Below are 15422 nucleotides of genomic sequence, written 5' to 3'. Positions count from 1 at the left end.
CCTCGCGTTCTCAAAATTTTGGGTGATAGTCATTACTGGTTAATGACACTTCTAGACCCATGATACAAGGAGAACTTTATATCTCTTATTCCTGAGGCCGACAGGTCTACAAAAATGGGGCAGTACCAGAAGGCCCTTGTTGCAGAACTATTAAAAAAATTCCCATCTACAAACGCTGGCAGCAGAGGTCACAGTTTGTTGGACAACCAAGGAGTACAGCCGAGAGAGACACAACTCCAATCCAGCAGAGGCAGGGGAACACTGTCAAAGTTCTGGGAGAGTTTTCTCAGCCCCTCCCATCGCACAGGTCCTGAGGTGCGGGGTACTCTCACAAGGAGTGCAAAGTTTGGGAAGATGGTGAGGGAGTACCTTGCTGACCGTACCAACGTCCTCCGTGATTCTTCTGTGCCTTATAATTATTGGGTATCCAAGCTGGACACATGGAATGAACTGGCTCTCCAAACCTTGGAGGTCCTGGCCTGCTCTGCCGCTAGCGTTTTATCAGAGCGGGTTTTTAGCGCCGCTGGTGGAATTATAACTGATAAGCTCATCCGCCTGTCAACTGAAAATGCTGACAGGCTGACTCTTATAAAAATGAACAAGGGCTGGATTGGGCCAGACTTCTCAACACCACCGAATGATAGCAGCGTAACATAAACTCAAATCTAGTGTCTTTTTTTGGGAGGTGTATTCCCATGGACCTTTTCACACCCACACATGGGTATACGCTTCCTGATTTTGGCTATTTGCTCTTGTCCTCCTACTTCTCCTCATCCTCCACCACCATATCACCAGGGTGACCGTGGTCTGTGATGCAACACCCACATAATTTTTTTAAAGGGTGTTTATGATGCCCCTAAATTATTTTTTTTACACAGTATGTTCATGTATACCCCCCAGGGGTAAATGTTTGTCAGCCCATACACTTAGTGCATGGGCATTACAAGTATAGGAGACCCACTCCTTTCTAATGGGAGCATTTTTTTATGAGGCCCTCCTCCACGTCTCTTTCAAGGGGCATTGGAGTGCCTCCCAATTTTTGGCTACCCTTGCATTCACTGCATAGGCCAACACTATGGGAGACCCACTTCCTAATAATGGAAACATTTTTTCATGAGGCCCTCTACGTCTCTTCCAAGGGACATTGGAGTGCCTCCAAATTTTTGGCAACCCTTGCATTCACTGCATAGGTCAACACTATGGGAGACCCACTTCCTAATAATGGGAACATTGTTTTTCAGGAGGCCCTCCTCTACATCTCTTCCAAGGGGTATTGGGGTGCGTCCAAATTTTGGGCAAAACTGCCACTCACTGCATACGCAATAACAGTATAGGAGACCCACTCTTTATTAATGGGAACAACAAAGCATAGCCAGCTGATGGCTCTCTAACAATAGCGAGGGCCGACCCTTGGCCCTTTAAGAATAGTAAAGGCCGCCTGATGGCCCTATAAAAATAGCCTTTGTGACTTTCAGAGTCCCTCCTTCATAAATGAAACAGGATGTGTCTGATCATGTCTCACACACCACATGCCAGATAAGGTTGTAAAATGTTAAAATGACATTTCTCGTTGAATGTCATGGTTTGTTGTCATGGGAAAGCAATGCAAAAGTGCAAAAATGCATCAAAAACGCTACGTGTGAACATAGCCCAAGGTGTGGAGGAGTACTTTTGGTTTTCGCTATTTATTTTGCCTTATATACAATTCATTACCCTGGAAAGGATGTTCCTTAACATATTTCCCAGGAAAATCCATTTTGGTTTAGTTTTTGTATGTTTTATTGTGAGTCCATAAAAGTGGCGTAATACCTCTGACAACGTTGTTGATAGCAGTGACCTGAGAGTCAGAAATGCTTACATGGATCTTCCCCATGCTGTTCCCATGTCATTTGAGCACTGTTACCATCGATTTGGGCAATTTTTAGGCCTCTGCAGATCGCCGGGGGAAGCCGCCTGAAAGATGCTCGAGTTTCCCATAGACTTACATTGGGCTCGTTGCTCGGATCGAGCACCCGAGCATCCCAATTTGCTCAACCCGAGCATCGAGCACCCGAGCATTTTAGTGCTCGCCCATCAATACTGTTTAGATAACCCCACATTTATGGACTGCTTGCACTTGAAATGTTGCCTTTTAGGCTCGTGGAGGCGGAAGCTTTCCACAACCTGATGGCGGAGGCCGGGTGTCCGTACTCGGTCCCCATCTGCAACTATTTCTCCCGGTATCGTCTCCGCCTTCCACAAGCGTGGGTCCCAGAAAATTACCCGTGCCACAAACACGTGGACAGGTGAATGTGGCCAGGGACGGTACGGAGCCAGTCCACAGTAAATAAAAACACAAAACAGCCATAGAGTGTCCGTGAACCTTCCCACACACTTTTCTTAGCCAGGGCTGTTTCTCTGCAGGGTTAGACAGGCCCACCAGAGAACCAGAGAATCCTCCGATGGGCCCTGGCTTCTCCTTCAGGAGTGTTCATAGTGCCGAGGTGAGGTCATGATGATGATAGAGGCCATCATCTGCTTAGTTTTCTGTTACTTGGAATGCAAACGCAAGTATGCAGCCAGCCACCCTCCCACCCACAAGCCGCAATACTAAACTGCCACATTTCTGGACAGCTGCTTGCACTTGAAGTGTTGCTTTTTAGGCTTGTGGAGGCGGAAGTGTGGCGCCCCTGAGGGTTCAGTCGCCACAGAGGTACTGCATCTCACCCAGAAGTGTGGTATCCCACTCTCAGGTAAGGATAGAGTGTTGCCCGGGACCCTAACACCTGCATCCAACACATCCACTTCAGTAGGGCAGGGCGAGATTGCTCCTAAGGGAGAGCACAGTCCCTGGTCCCTGGCTGGAGTGGGGGGGAACCAAGTGAGGGGGAACCATGTAGTGGGTGTGGGTGGAGGATGTAGTTCAGGGGAGCACAGGAAAAGAAGTAATATAAAAGAGGGAACCATCTTGGGAAGAGAGTTCAGTTCAGTTGGAGGAGGAAACTGAGGGGAGCAGGGGCTCTGTACGAGCTCTGCTCCAGAGTGGGCCTAGCAGAGAGGCCCAGGACTGAGGAGAGGAGTGGAGCAGGAAGGAAGGCTCCAGGAGGAACGAGGGGATCCTAGGGGTACGTGCAGTGCTGAAGGCCACCCGTACACCCGAATCTACCTGGTGTGGAAGGATCAAGCTGCAGAGGGGACCGGCCCCTCAACTAGTGGAGAACTACAAGGCTCAGCTAGAAACCGGAGGCTGCTGTACTTGCAAGGTGCAGTGGCCACAGCCACAATTACATCACCGAAAAGATGGCCACAGAGGGTCCAGGGGACTGCAGGTCGCCCGACAAGACCCGAGGCTACCGGATTGGGACACTGATTGTGAGGCGCAGGGCAGGAAGGTGAGAGCCAGCGCAGGAAGACGGCTGAGGAAGGCACACAGAAAGGGGTCCCGTTAAGTGCTCTGGAGGTACCTGAGGGATTGCTGAACCCCTGCCTGGTGAACGCAGCGCGACGTGGGAGGCTGTAAGCTGGACAGTGCAACCTGAGGAACTTAACAACTGTGAGTAAACTCTGAAGACTGCACCCCACTGTCTCTGTGAAATTATTGCTGCGCCATCACTCCCTGCACTACACTGCACTACAACACCCAGCAACATCTACAACATCTACACTGCCCTGGAGCTAAGCTCTACCTGTGGAGAGCTAAACCAACTCTGCTGCGTCAACAACAGCTCCAGAGGATCTGCACCGCAGCGGCAGCTCCACATAGCCGCATACCACAGGTGGAGTCATGAACTATATATAAAAACTATAAATCCCCTGTAAATATCCCCTTTTGATTGACCGCCCTGGGTCACGGACTGGGTCACCGCCACTGTGACATCTCCCCTACCAACGACCTGCCTGGCACCAAGTACCCCACGACCCAGGGGGCGCGTCAGAAGCTTTCCACAACCTCATGTTGGCGGCGGCCAGGTGTCCATACTCGGTCCCCAGCCGCCACTATTTCTCCCGGTATCATTTCCGCCTTCCACAAGCGCGAGTCCCAGAACATTACCCTTGCCCTCCCCAGTGCACTTAAGTGGGAAGGATCGCCTAACCACAAACACGTGGACAAGTGAATGTGGCCAGGGACAGTTCATCTCACTGACGTATTCCACTGGGTTAATATTGTGGAAGCCGGGACCCAGTGGGATCCTGGGATGGAACATGTCCTCCTGACGCAGAGGATTGCAGGCCCCGGGTCAATCAGGGTTACCCCTACATTCTACAGCTCCTGCACCACTTCCTCTTCTTCATCCTCTATCTCCATCACTTGATTTATTTTTTCAGGACATATTCCGTATTATTTACTTAAACTTCGTGTGTGCCAATAACAATAAGCAGGACTGTATGCTTAGGCGACAAGCCGCACACCATTGCGGAGTTGTTTAAAGCTGTATCAGAGAACCTGGTGTCAGCTCTGAAGCTAGGGAAGCTCGCACATGTACCATGCCTGGCCCATGTGCTCAACTTAGTGGTTCTGCAGTTTCTCAAAATCTACATGGATCTGCCAGATCTGCTTGTTAAAGTACGCCGCGTGTGTGCCCATTTCAGAAAGTCAGCCAGAGTTTCCGCCGCCCGGCAGGGCTTCAGCAGCGTTTGCAGCTTACAGTTCACCAACTGGTGTGCGATGTGACTACACTTTGGAAATCAATGTTGCAGATGTTTGGAATGATTTTGAGCAGCAGAGAGCAGTTGTTGAGTACCAGCTTCAACACGTCCGTCGGCATTCAGGTCAGCCTCTGCACATAAGAGCTGATGAGTGGACATGGATGTTTGACATCTGTGCCCTCTTCCAAAACTTTGAGGACTCCACCAAGATGGTGAGCTGCGATGACGCCATAATTAGCGTCACCATCCCACTTCTCTGTCTACTGAAACTCTTGCTGCTCACAATTAAAGAGGAGGCATTGCAGGTGGAGCAAGGAACTGTACGGGTGATGCTACCCAGCCCAGCCTCACCTCAGCATGGATTGCATGATAATGAGGAGGAGGAGGAAGAGAACATAGACAGTAATACTCTTGGTGAGAACAGGGAAGTCTTGGCTGTTGGCAGTCAAATATATGACCCTGGCTGCTGCATTCAGAAGGGATTGGAGAGGAGACAGTTTGTTTAGAGGGAGACCAATTAGAAAATGAACATGGAAGAAATGGCTGATTTTGGAACACTCTTATACATGATATGTCTGACAGAGAACCTCAGTTTTAAATAGCAGGCCTGTAATTTACTAATACTATTCTACACAGACATCTAGTGTGAAAAGCTTGACGACACACTGCAACAGAATGGAAAAGGAGGCCAATATTTTCCACGTTCAGTTTAAATTTCTGGATTTTTAATCGCTGAAATATGGAACAGATCTGGCTTTATTCTGCAGTGAGAACAAGCAAATGGAGCAGAAGAATGGTGTACTCTGGATTGGTTTTTAAGCAAATAACCAGGATTAAGATTAAAAAAAATTTTCCCTGGCCCCTGATATCTGGGGCAATGTCTACAAATATCTGTAAGAACAGCATCAGCAGGAAAGTTCAATGGACCCTCTTGCACTATATGCACTGCAGTCTGCCACATACATTGCCTGCCTGCCTAATTCCTGCTATCACAACTGAATATATGCAGCTGGATTAGTCCTCAGAAGGACTGTTAGTTCGGATACATAGATATATATATATGTTGTGGAATACTTATACTAACTATAAACTAGCAAATCTCTCCCTGACACAGCAGCATCTCTCCCTACTCTGCCTGATTCTGGGGTAGACTGTGGCAAGCATAGAGGCGCCAGGTCTTATACAGACCTGATGATGCTGTGCTATCAGCCAATCACTGTAATGCCCACAACCAACATGGCTACGGCATTACAGTGCGTGGCTGGCAATCCCTGGATGTTCATTGGCTCTCTAAAGAGCACCTAACATGCAGGGAGGGGACCCGAGTTCCCATCCGAGCAGCCTGGAAATACTCACCGAGCACAGTGATGCTTGGGCGGGTACAGAGCACGTTCGCTCATCACTAGTGCCAATACCAGTATCACAGCTTTAGATTTTTCTACCCCCCCCCCCCCCATTGGTTTTTGTTTTAAATTACTTATCATTTTCTCTTTTGTATTTAACATGAGTTCTCTATACAAAGAAACTGTTTCACTTGATTCATTTTTTCAGGATATATTCCACATTATGTAATTAACCTTCATGGGTGCCAATAACAATGAGCAAGACTGTATATGGTGACAGGCCACCTATTAGACCCTGCCACTGGCAGTATCTTCAGGCTAAGGTTGTATGGCAGGTCCTTATCAGGCCATCATTTGCAATAGTAATCCATTAGCACTCGTGATCGCATTGCAGAGGGCAATGGACTGATAGTGAGAGCACTTTCTCTCTTTGAAACTCATCATATGTTACAACCTGATTCCATTGTGGATGGTTCGGGCTCAACGCCTGTGCCTGCACTAGACTTTAACTCCAGCCTGGACAGCCCCTTTAATTGTAACAACAGATTTGATCTGTACATCCCATTCTTAAACGTCAGTTTTCTTGTACGAGTTCTAAATTAACTCATACCTGTTATAGTCTATGGAGCTGTTCACGTCTGTGCATTTTTGCTGACCGAGTGGTCCGCACAAAATTATGGAGATATGTCCAATCTTGATCCGATTCTCGAATCAAAATCATTAAAGCAAGTCTTTGGACCAAATTCATCATTACATTTCCAGATGTTTGGTTGAATATCTCTCAATTAGTAACCTTGTGATTTGTGGAAAATTCATGTAATGATTTGCTCTGGCTTTCAAGTTGTCTTTTGTTGTTTTCTTGGTTTTCTGATTTTTATGTCAACGTGGCTTTTTCAGATGTTTTAAACTAATTTTATGCAGTGATAATATATATGTAAGGGGTTTTTTTTTGCAGCATTTTGAAAAATGTATGGTTTTTGAGCTAAAAAGTCACAAAACCAGTTAAAGGCAAAAAATAAAGACATTTTTGGGCATTGTGCAAAATTCATGAATCACATGCACCAATTTGATAAATTTGGCACAAAAAGTCAGCAAATATATACCACAAGCCGAAAAAGAAAAGTGATTTACAAAACCTGCAAATTATGAATCAGGGCCTACGGATCAGTGAAAACATTGTGCCATCTGTGTTCTGTCTGTTTTTCGTGAACTGTTTAAAAGGAGAAGGTTGAGAAACCTCCATTATTTATTTATTTTTTTCAGCTGAGAAAAACTGATGAAACTCGGACCAAACTCACATGGTAAAAACTGACACTGACCCAACGCTGATAAAAATCTCATCACAAACACTGATGAAACTTAGACCAATTTTTGCGTATGAGAAAAATTGTTGTTGTCAAAATGAGCCCTTATTAATTTTAAGCATAGCAAAGATATTATAGTTCCAATTTATTGATCTACTACCTTCTGCAGCGGTTCCAGGAGCCTTCCTAATGCCAGTATTGCAATCATTACCACCGCAGCTGAAACTAGGCTGGCAAGCTGGAAAGAAGAGAAAATAAGGAACATTCTTACTGATTAATGCACTGCGATCTGTCACATTCAATGCAGTATTATAGCAGTTCTTGTTCATAGGAGGCAGCATTTTAACATTTTTATTATTGTCTACATCAAGCACAATATTGCCTCATTTTTGTGATAGCCGAAAAATCAACACTGGTCTCAATACAAATAGTAGTTCACGCATACTATTGTGTAAAAAATGTCATATATGCCGTTAATTGTTTAAACATTTTGTGATTAAACATGGAGGTAATATGGATATGTTTTATACAATAGAGAAAGTAAGTAAACTTGTACAGGAATGGAATTAGATGAATCAGGTACTTCCCAAGGCTGCATTTCGGATCCTGCATTTGGGGACTTAGATACCCATTGAGGCTTAAACTATAAGAATGTTCTTTTTTACATTTATTAAATAATAATTAGTATGGGTTATCTGTACATGACAATATTTCATATATATATATATATATATATATATAGGATAATGCTTCATAGATTATTGTATTGTATATGTTTATCTATTTAACTTCTTAGTAGAGATGGAATGGTCTGATATGGTTTTAAAATATTATGAATGCAGGTATTTTCTTGTATGTGGAAAGCAGTACTATTGTACCTACACTTTTGTACATAGTATTTATAGTAGTTATATTATTGTATGTAGTGTGCAGAACTTAGATGTATATATGTGTCAATTTAAAAGTAAAATGATTGTGTTTACACCGGACATAATAGTAGATATATTCTTTTACATGGGGCAGTAATATAATAGTTATATTTTTGTGCATAGGGGCAGTATTATAGTAGTTACATTTTTGTACATAGGGGCAGTATTATAGTAGTTATATTCTTGAACATAATGATCAGTATTATAGTAGGTATATTCTTGTACATAATGAGCAATATTATAGTAGGTATATTCTTGTACAGTATTATAGTAGTTATATTCTTGCACATAATGAGCAGTATTATAGTAGTTATATTCTTGTACATAATGATCAGTATTACAGTATATATACTCTTGTACATAATGAGCAGTATTAAGTAGTTATATTCTTGTACATAATGAGCAGTATTATAGTAGTTATATTCTTATACATAGGAGCAGTATTATAGCAGTTATATTCTTGTACATAGGGGGCAGTATTATAGTAGTTATATTCTTGTACATAGGGGCAGTATTATAGTAGTTATATTCTTGTACATAGGGAGCAGTATTATAATAGTTATATTCTTATACATAGGGAGCAGCATTATAGTAGTTATATTCTTGTACATAGGGGGCAGTATTATAGTAGTTATATTCTTGTACATAGGGGCAGTATTATAGTAGTTATATTCTTGTACATAGGGGACAGTATTATAGTAGTTATATTCTTGTACATAGGGAGCAGTATTATAGCAGTTATATTCTTGTACATAGGAGAAGTATTATAGTAGTTATATTCTTGTACATAATGAGCAGTATTATAGTAGTTATATTCTTTTACATAGTGAGCAGTATTATAGTAGGTATATTCTTGTACATAGGGGGCAGTATTATAGTAGTTATATTCTTGTACATAGTGGGCAGTATTATAGTAGTTATATTCTTGTACATAGTGGGCAGTATTATAGTAGTTATATTCTTGTACATAGTGGGCAGTATTATAGTAGGTATAATCTTGTACATAATGAGCAGTGTTATAGTAGTTATATTCTTGTACATAGTGAGCAGTATTATAGTAGGTATATTCTTGCACATAATGATCAGTATTATAGTAGATATACTCTTGTACATAATGAGCAGTATTAAGTAGTTATATTCTTGTACATAATGAGCAGTATTATAGTAGTTATATTCTTATACATAGAGAGCAGTATTATAGTAGTTACATTCTTGTACATAGGGGACAGTATTATAGTAGTTATATTCTTGTACATAGGGAGCAGTATTATAGCAGTTATATTCTTGTACATAGGAGAAGTATTATAGTAGTTATATTCTTGTACATAATGAGCAGTATTATAGTAGTTATATTCTTTTACATAGTGAGCAGTATTATAGTAGGTATATTCTTGTACATTGGGGCAGTATTATAGTAGTTATATTCTTGTACATAGGGGGCAGTATTATAGTAGTTATATTCTTGTACATAGTGGGCAGTATTATAGTAGTTATATTCTTGTACATAGTGGGCAGTATTATAGTAGGTATAATCTTGTACATAATGAGCAGTGTTATAGTAGTTATATTCTTGTACATAGTGAACAGTGTTACAGTAGTTATATTCTTGTACATAGTGAGCAGTGTTATAGTAGTTATATTCTTTTACACAGTGAGCAGTATTATAGTAGGTATATTCTTGTACATTGGGGGCAGTATTATAGTAGTTATATTCTTTTACATAGGGGGCAGTACTATAGTAGTTATATTCTTGTACATAGTGGGCAGTATTATAGTAGTTATATTCTTGTACATAGTGGGCAGTATTATAGTAGGTATAATCTTGTACATAATGAGCAGTGTTATAGTAATTATATTCTTGTACATAATGATCAGTATTATAGTAGATATACTCTTGTACATAATGAGCAGTATTAAGTAGTTATATTCTTGTACATAATGAGCAGTATTATAGTAGTTATATTCTTATACATAGGGAGCAGTATTATAGTAGTTATATTCTTGTACATAGGGAGCAGTATTATAGCAGTTATATTCTTGTACATAGGGGGCAGTATTATAGTAGTTATATTCTTGTACATAGGGGGCAGTATTATAGTAGGTATATTCTTGTACATTGGGGGCAGTATTATAGTAGTTATATTCATGTACATAGGGGGCAGTATTATAGTAGTTATATTCTTGTACATAGTGGGCAGTATTATAGTAGTTATATTCTTGTACATAGTGGGCAGTATTATAGTAGGTATAATCTTGTACATAATGAGCAGTGTTATAGTAGTTATATTCTTGTACATAGTGAACAGTGTTACAGTAGTTATATTCTTGTACATAGTGAGCAGTGTTATAGTAGTTATATTCTTGTACATAGTGAACAGTGTTACAGTAGTTATATTCTTGTACATAGTGAGCAGTGTTATAGTAGTTATATTCTTGTACATAGTGAACAGTGTTACAGTAGTTATATTCTTGTACATAGTGAGCAGTGTTACAGTAGTTATATTCTTGTACGTAGGGCAGTATTATAGTAGGTATATTCTTCTACATGGGGAGCAGTATTATAGAAGTTTTATTCTTCTACATAGGGGTAGTATTATAGTAGTTAAATTCTTCTACATAAGGGGCAGTATTATAGTAGTTATATTCTTGTACATGGGGGCGATATTATAGTAGTTATATACTTGTACGTAGGAGGCAGCATTATAGTAGTTATATTGGTCCCTTTGCTGTGACACTGAAAATATATCTCCCATAAATATTGGATCGATGCAAACCCCAATATTCATCACTGACCATTGGCTCCAAAAACTCTGTGATCAGTGCTTTGATCAGAGGAAGCTTTTGCCTTGGAAGTGTACTTCTCTGCCTCTGAATAAACAAATCCCAAGTTTTGTGTCTGGATTTCAGAGCAAATCTCCTGCTGTGATTACCTAGTCACTGTAGGAGGTTCCTACTTCAATGGAGGTTGAAGTGTCAGCTCTCCCTCACTTCCCCTATTATAATTAGTTTCTCTCATCCCCAGTTTTAATTAATCCCATATGTTCAGTGTGAAGTCCTACTTCAATGGAGGCTGAAGTGTCAGTTCTTTCTCACTTTCCCAGTTAATTAATCCCATATGTTCATTGTGAGGGTGAAATGTCCCTTCTCTGAGATGCCTTTATAGATTTTATTTTTTCTTTACGATAGTTATATTCTCGTGTATAAAAGGCAGTAGTTATGTTTTTGTCTAAAGGCGCAGTATTATTGTAGTAATATATGTTTGCAGACAAGCGGCAGTTATGTTATTGACTGGGCTCAGTATGATAATAAACCTATGCCATTTTACAATTTACATATGCTTTATATACTTTGTTACTTTACATAATAAGGTAACTTTATAAGTATATTGCACTAATTTAGACTGAACATGATTTACGGGTTGTAATATATTCCAGATTTGCACTGCCGATTAGTATTTTAGAAAGTATAGTCCTTTCTTCACACAGCGTCAAATATTTTTTTTTAGCATTCTATCGGATGTCTTAACTGCTGACTGTTTCCAATAATAAAAATAATTGTGATTTCATAAATTATGAGGCCCAGTTCACACAGTGTGGGATTTGTGTTGTGGATTCCACACTGCAAGTTGACAACAGTTTACAATACAAGTACATGGGTTTTTCAAAATCCTATTAACACGATGCATAAAAAAATACACACAAAAGTGAAAGTATAGTGTAGATATCAACTCTGCAGTATGATTTTTCTTAAGTGGGTTTACATTATAAATTGCACCCTAAGTATCACATGTAGATTGTTTATAAATTAGTTGTGGAATTCTTTTTAATTTGTGACCAAGTGCACAGCAGGAATTTTCCGCAATGTGTGAACATGGCCTTAAACAGGCTGTGGATGGGCACAAGACTGGTAATACCATGAAGATAAACTGTAAAATGATTCTTAAATGTGGACATTCTCTGACCACTTCATCACTGAAATAAGGTTAGGTCACATATTACAATACCTGAGTTTTTCCACCAGTGCCCTCCTGGATTGCAGTCCGTGAGAGAGCAGTACTGGCACAGAAGCAGGAGAAGATGCCACCGAACAAATTGCTGATTCCATTGGCAATAAATTCCTGTTAGAATAAAGAGTTATGTATTTACTAGACAATGTTCATTGTACCCGTATGCCATGGGTGAAAACAGGATCAATGTATTATTCCATCTAAATATCATGCTGAAAAAGCAGAGGGCAGCATAACCTCCCCACACCATTCAAAAGTCATGGCCCTAACTCATCAAGAATGGCATTTTGCATTTCAGTCTTGTTAAACAGTGCCCTGGAGTAAGAAGAGACACATTAATTAGTGCATGTCTCTCATTGAATTTGGCACAACTTTTAGCTGCCATGTACCACCACAAGAAATGTACTCCAGTCAGATGAATTTGCCATACCCCCTTCTGGCAAAACTCTGCCCACTTTCCAAAAAGTTCGCAGAGTCATCCGGCCTGGCATAAAAACAACACGTCGCAATTTTTTTTGGCAATTTCTTGTTACGCAAGAGTTGCCCAAAAATGTATTCTGGCGAAAACTGCTTGATGCGTCTGAGCCATAGTTGGCCAATTGAGCTTCAACATGGGACACATCTCATCTCTGCATGTAATAAAATATTTTTTATTGATATATGGTTTGTGTAAAGGGGTTGTCTCCCCTTGAAAGACGTTTTGCAATGATGGGGTGGTCCTCTACTATTTTAGTTCATATAATGGGAAGTCCCAAAAGGGAAGTATTGTCTTTATGAGACCATCTTTAAAAGCAACATAAACATGTCTGCTTGACTATGATACCAAATTACATAATAAATTCCTGTTATTTGGTTATCAGCTGCTTGGAAGGAGATACAGTGCTTTCATAGTCCATTGTATTCATGAAGAGAGCACTTCCCTGTCCTCTCTCTAACCCCTCCAGTGCCCCCTAACAACTATTGATGGCAGGTGTGTATACAAGCAGGTACACAGTGGCTGCCAATCATTGGTGGCAAAAGTTCTTGTTTGCAGTGCAACCCTGAGTTTTCATACCTTTATGAAAGAGGTATTCCCAACGCAAACATATAAGGCATATCCAAAAGACCTACCTATATAGATAATTGATGTTTCCATAACTCCCATAGCAGTGAATAGGAAGAGCAATGCACAGGTGCGGCTACATTTACTTTTTCTTCCTCAGCTGGCAACCCCCTGGTTCTGGGAACCCCCATTCTTCATTCTCTGGGGCACTTTTGGATATTTTGTTTTGGGAATACTAGTATACTAATACTAGAATAATAGTTTCTATTATATAGAGCGGGCTCAGGTTGCAACTGTTTAAACTCTTAAATGAAGCTATCAGTCATGACACATGAGGTTAGGAATGGGGGTTGGGTGGGAGCCAATCAGCTCACTTGCCACGTGACCATGGGGTGCCAATGGTAGTTATCTCAGACAAGGGCCCACTAGTTACCCCTGTGTCTGCCATGTTACTACACCTGTGAAGCCTAGTCTGTCGGCAATCACAGCTTCAAGTCTCCTAAGGAAATTATTTAAAAATGGAAAAAACATTAAAAATGTTTAAAAAAAATCAACACTAGCCCTAACAAAACCTAAAAGTTTTAGTTACACCCCTTTTCCTCAAATGTAAATAGCAAAATCTAAAACGTTAAAAGTATTATAATATGTGGCATCGCTGCATGTCTGAACAAAAAACGCTAAAATGACAAAAAAATTCACATAGAATTGCTGTTTTTGTTAATTTTCACCCCCAGTAAAAGGGAATAAAATGAAATCAGAAAGTCATATGAAATGGACCCCAAAATGATACAAGTATAAACCACAGCTTGTCCCGCAAAAAAACAAGTCCTTCCATAACTCCAGCGACTGAAAAATATAAGTTATTGTTCGCTGAATAAAGTAAAAGAAGTAGGGATGAGCGAACCCGAACTGTAAAGTTCAGGGTCCGTACCGGATATCTAGTGTCCGTTACCGAACCCCAAACACGGACTTCTTACTGTAAGTTCGGTTTACTGTTCGAGTTTGACAGACTAATAACGCTTGTTGAAAATCTGCATCACAGCCAATCTACAAGATTTTCTGGTGTGGGCACTTCCGGCACCATCACAGCCATGCCAAGTATTGGCATGGCTGTAAGGCTGGCAAACCATCTTAGAAAAAAAAAACTTATAAAAAAAAAAAAAAGACGTGGGGTTCCCCCTACTTTTGATTACAAGCGCAGGTAAAGCAGACGGCTGTGGGCTAACGTGTATGGGGGACTTTGGGCTTGAGGGCTCTAAAAAGCTTCACACTTCATTCATTGTTGGTCTGAGCTTATTGACTACATAGATATTGTCTTTTTCCACAAAGACCATTTGTACGTTCCTCATTTCATCTCCCCACCCCAGGATGATATATCTTCTCATCACATGTAGAAAATTACCTGGTTCCCATCTATAGGATAGTTGTGTTTGGTTCCATAGACTTTTGCCACAGACACAGCTACTGCATATGCAACTATTCCGATGGAAAACGCAGAGCCAATCATTTGAGAAAACATGCTGACATCTGGAGCGATGGGGTTTATGAACCTAAAAGAGATTATATACAGCCATTATTTACCTGCCCAATTTTCTTATACAGAACCTTGTTTCAAGAAGTACATTTTGAGGGACTTTTATCCCCGCTGCTGCCTTGTAAGTGCTTTATTAGGCGTAGAATGTAACATCTCCTCTATATGCCATTTTAGTGATCAGATAATTATCAGATTATAATTTATTAATTTTATCTTTCCCTTAACAGAATTAAAGGGAGCTCTCACAAAGGCACACAAAACTATAAAATAATACATATTTATCATTTAGCTAATTAAATAATTATTTATATTTAAGAACATGAAGCTTCATATTAACTTTTACTACATAAAATGTCCTATCTCTTCCTTTCTATGCTCTCTGTAAACGTTCAAAATTCTCCTTAGTACTCAAAAAGAATTACGGTAATGCTCAGATATCAGTGATTATATACTCAAAAAAAAAGGGTACGAGGGTCATCAGTGTTTTGTATCCGAGATTCATCAGTGTTCGGTCAGTCACTTTTTACCATCAGTGTGTCTTTTTATAATTTTAATATATGAAAACATTTTTTACAAAGCTTCATTAATGCCATATGTGTGCTATCTGTGATTTTCCTGGACTAGTATTGCCACTTTTC

The 15422-nt window shown here is 40.4% G+C and overlaps 1 protein-coding gene across 1 annotated transcript in view; it reads right to left on the bottom strand.

Annotated features, from left to right (window-relative positions):
• The window catches only part of LOC141273150 (pendrin-like), a 175035-nt gene that overhangs the window by 62710 nt on the left and 96903 nt on the right, over positions 1 to 15422 (bottom strand). The window contains exons 9-11 of the mRNA XM_073684596.1: positions 14653 to 14800; positions 12206 to 12319; positions 7434 to 7511 (exon numbers count right to left, since the gene is read on the bottom strand). Of these exons, the coding sequence (XP_073540697.1) occupies positions 7434 to 7511; positions 12206 to 12319; positions 14653 to 14800 (340 nt within the window). The remainder of the gene's footprint in view (positions 1 to 7433; positions 7512 to 12205; positions 12320 to 14652; positions 14801 to 15422) is intronic.

This window comes from Phyllobates terribilis, unplaced genomic scaffold (assembly GCF_046119375.1).
Source record: "Phyllobates terribilis strain yellow unplaced genomic scaffold, ASM4611937v1 Scaffold_5__5_contigs__length_657084704, whole genome shotgun sequence".
NCBI classification, from domain to species: Eukaryota; Metazoa; Chordata; class Amphibia; order Anura; family Dendrobatidae; genus Phyllobates; species Phyllobates terribilis.
This window is presented reverse-complemented; position numbering and strand designations above follow the sequence as displayed.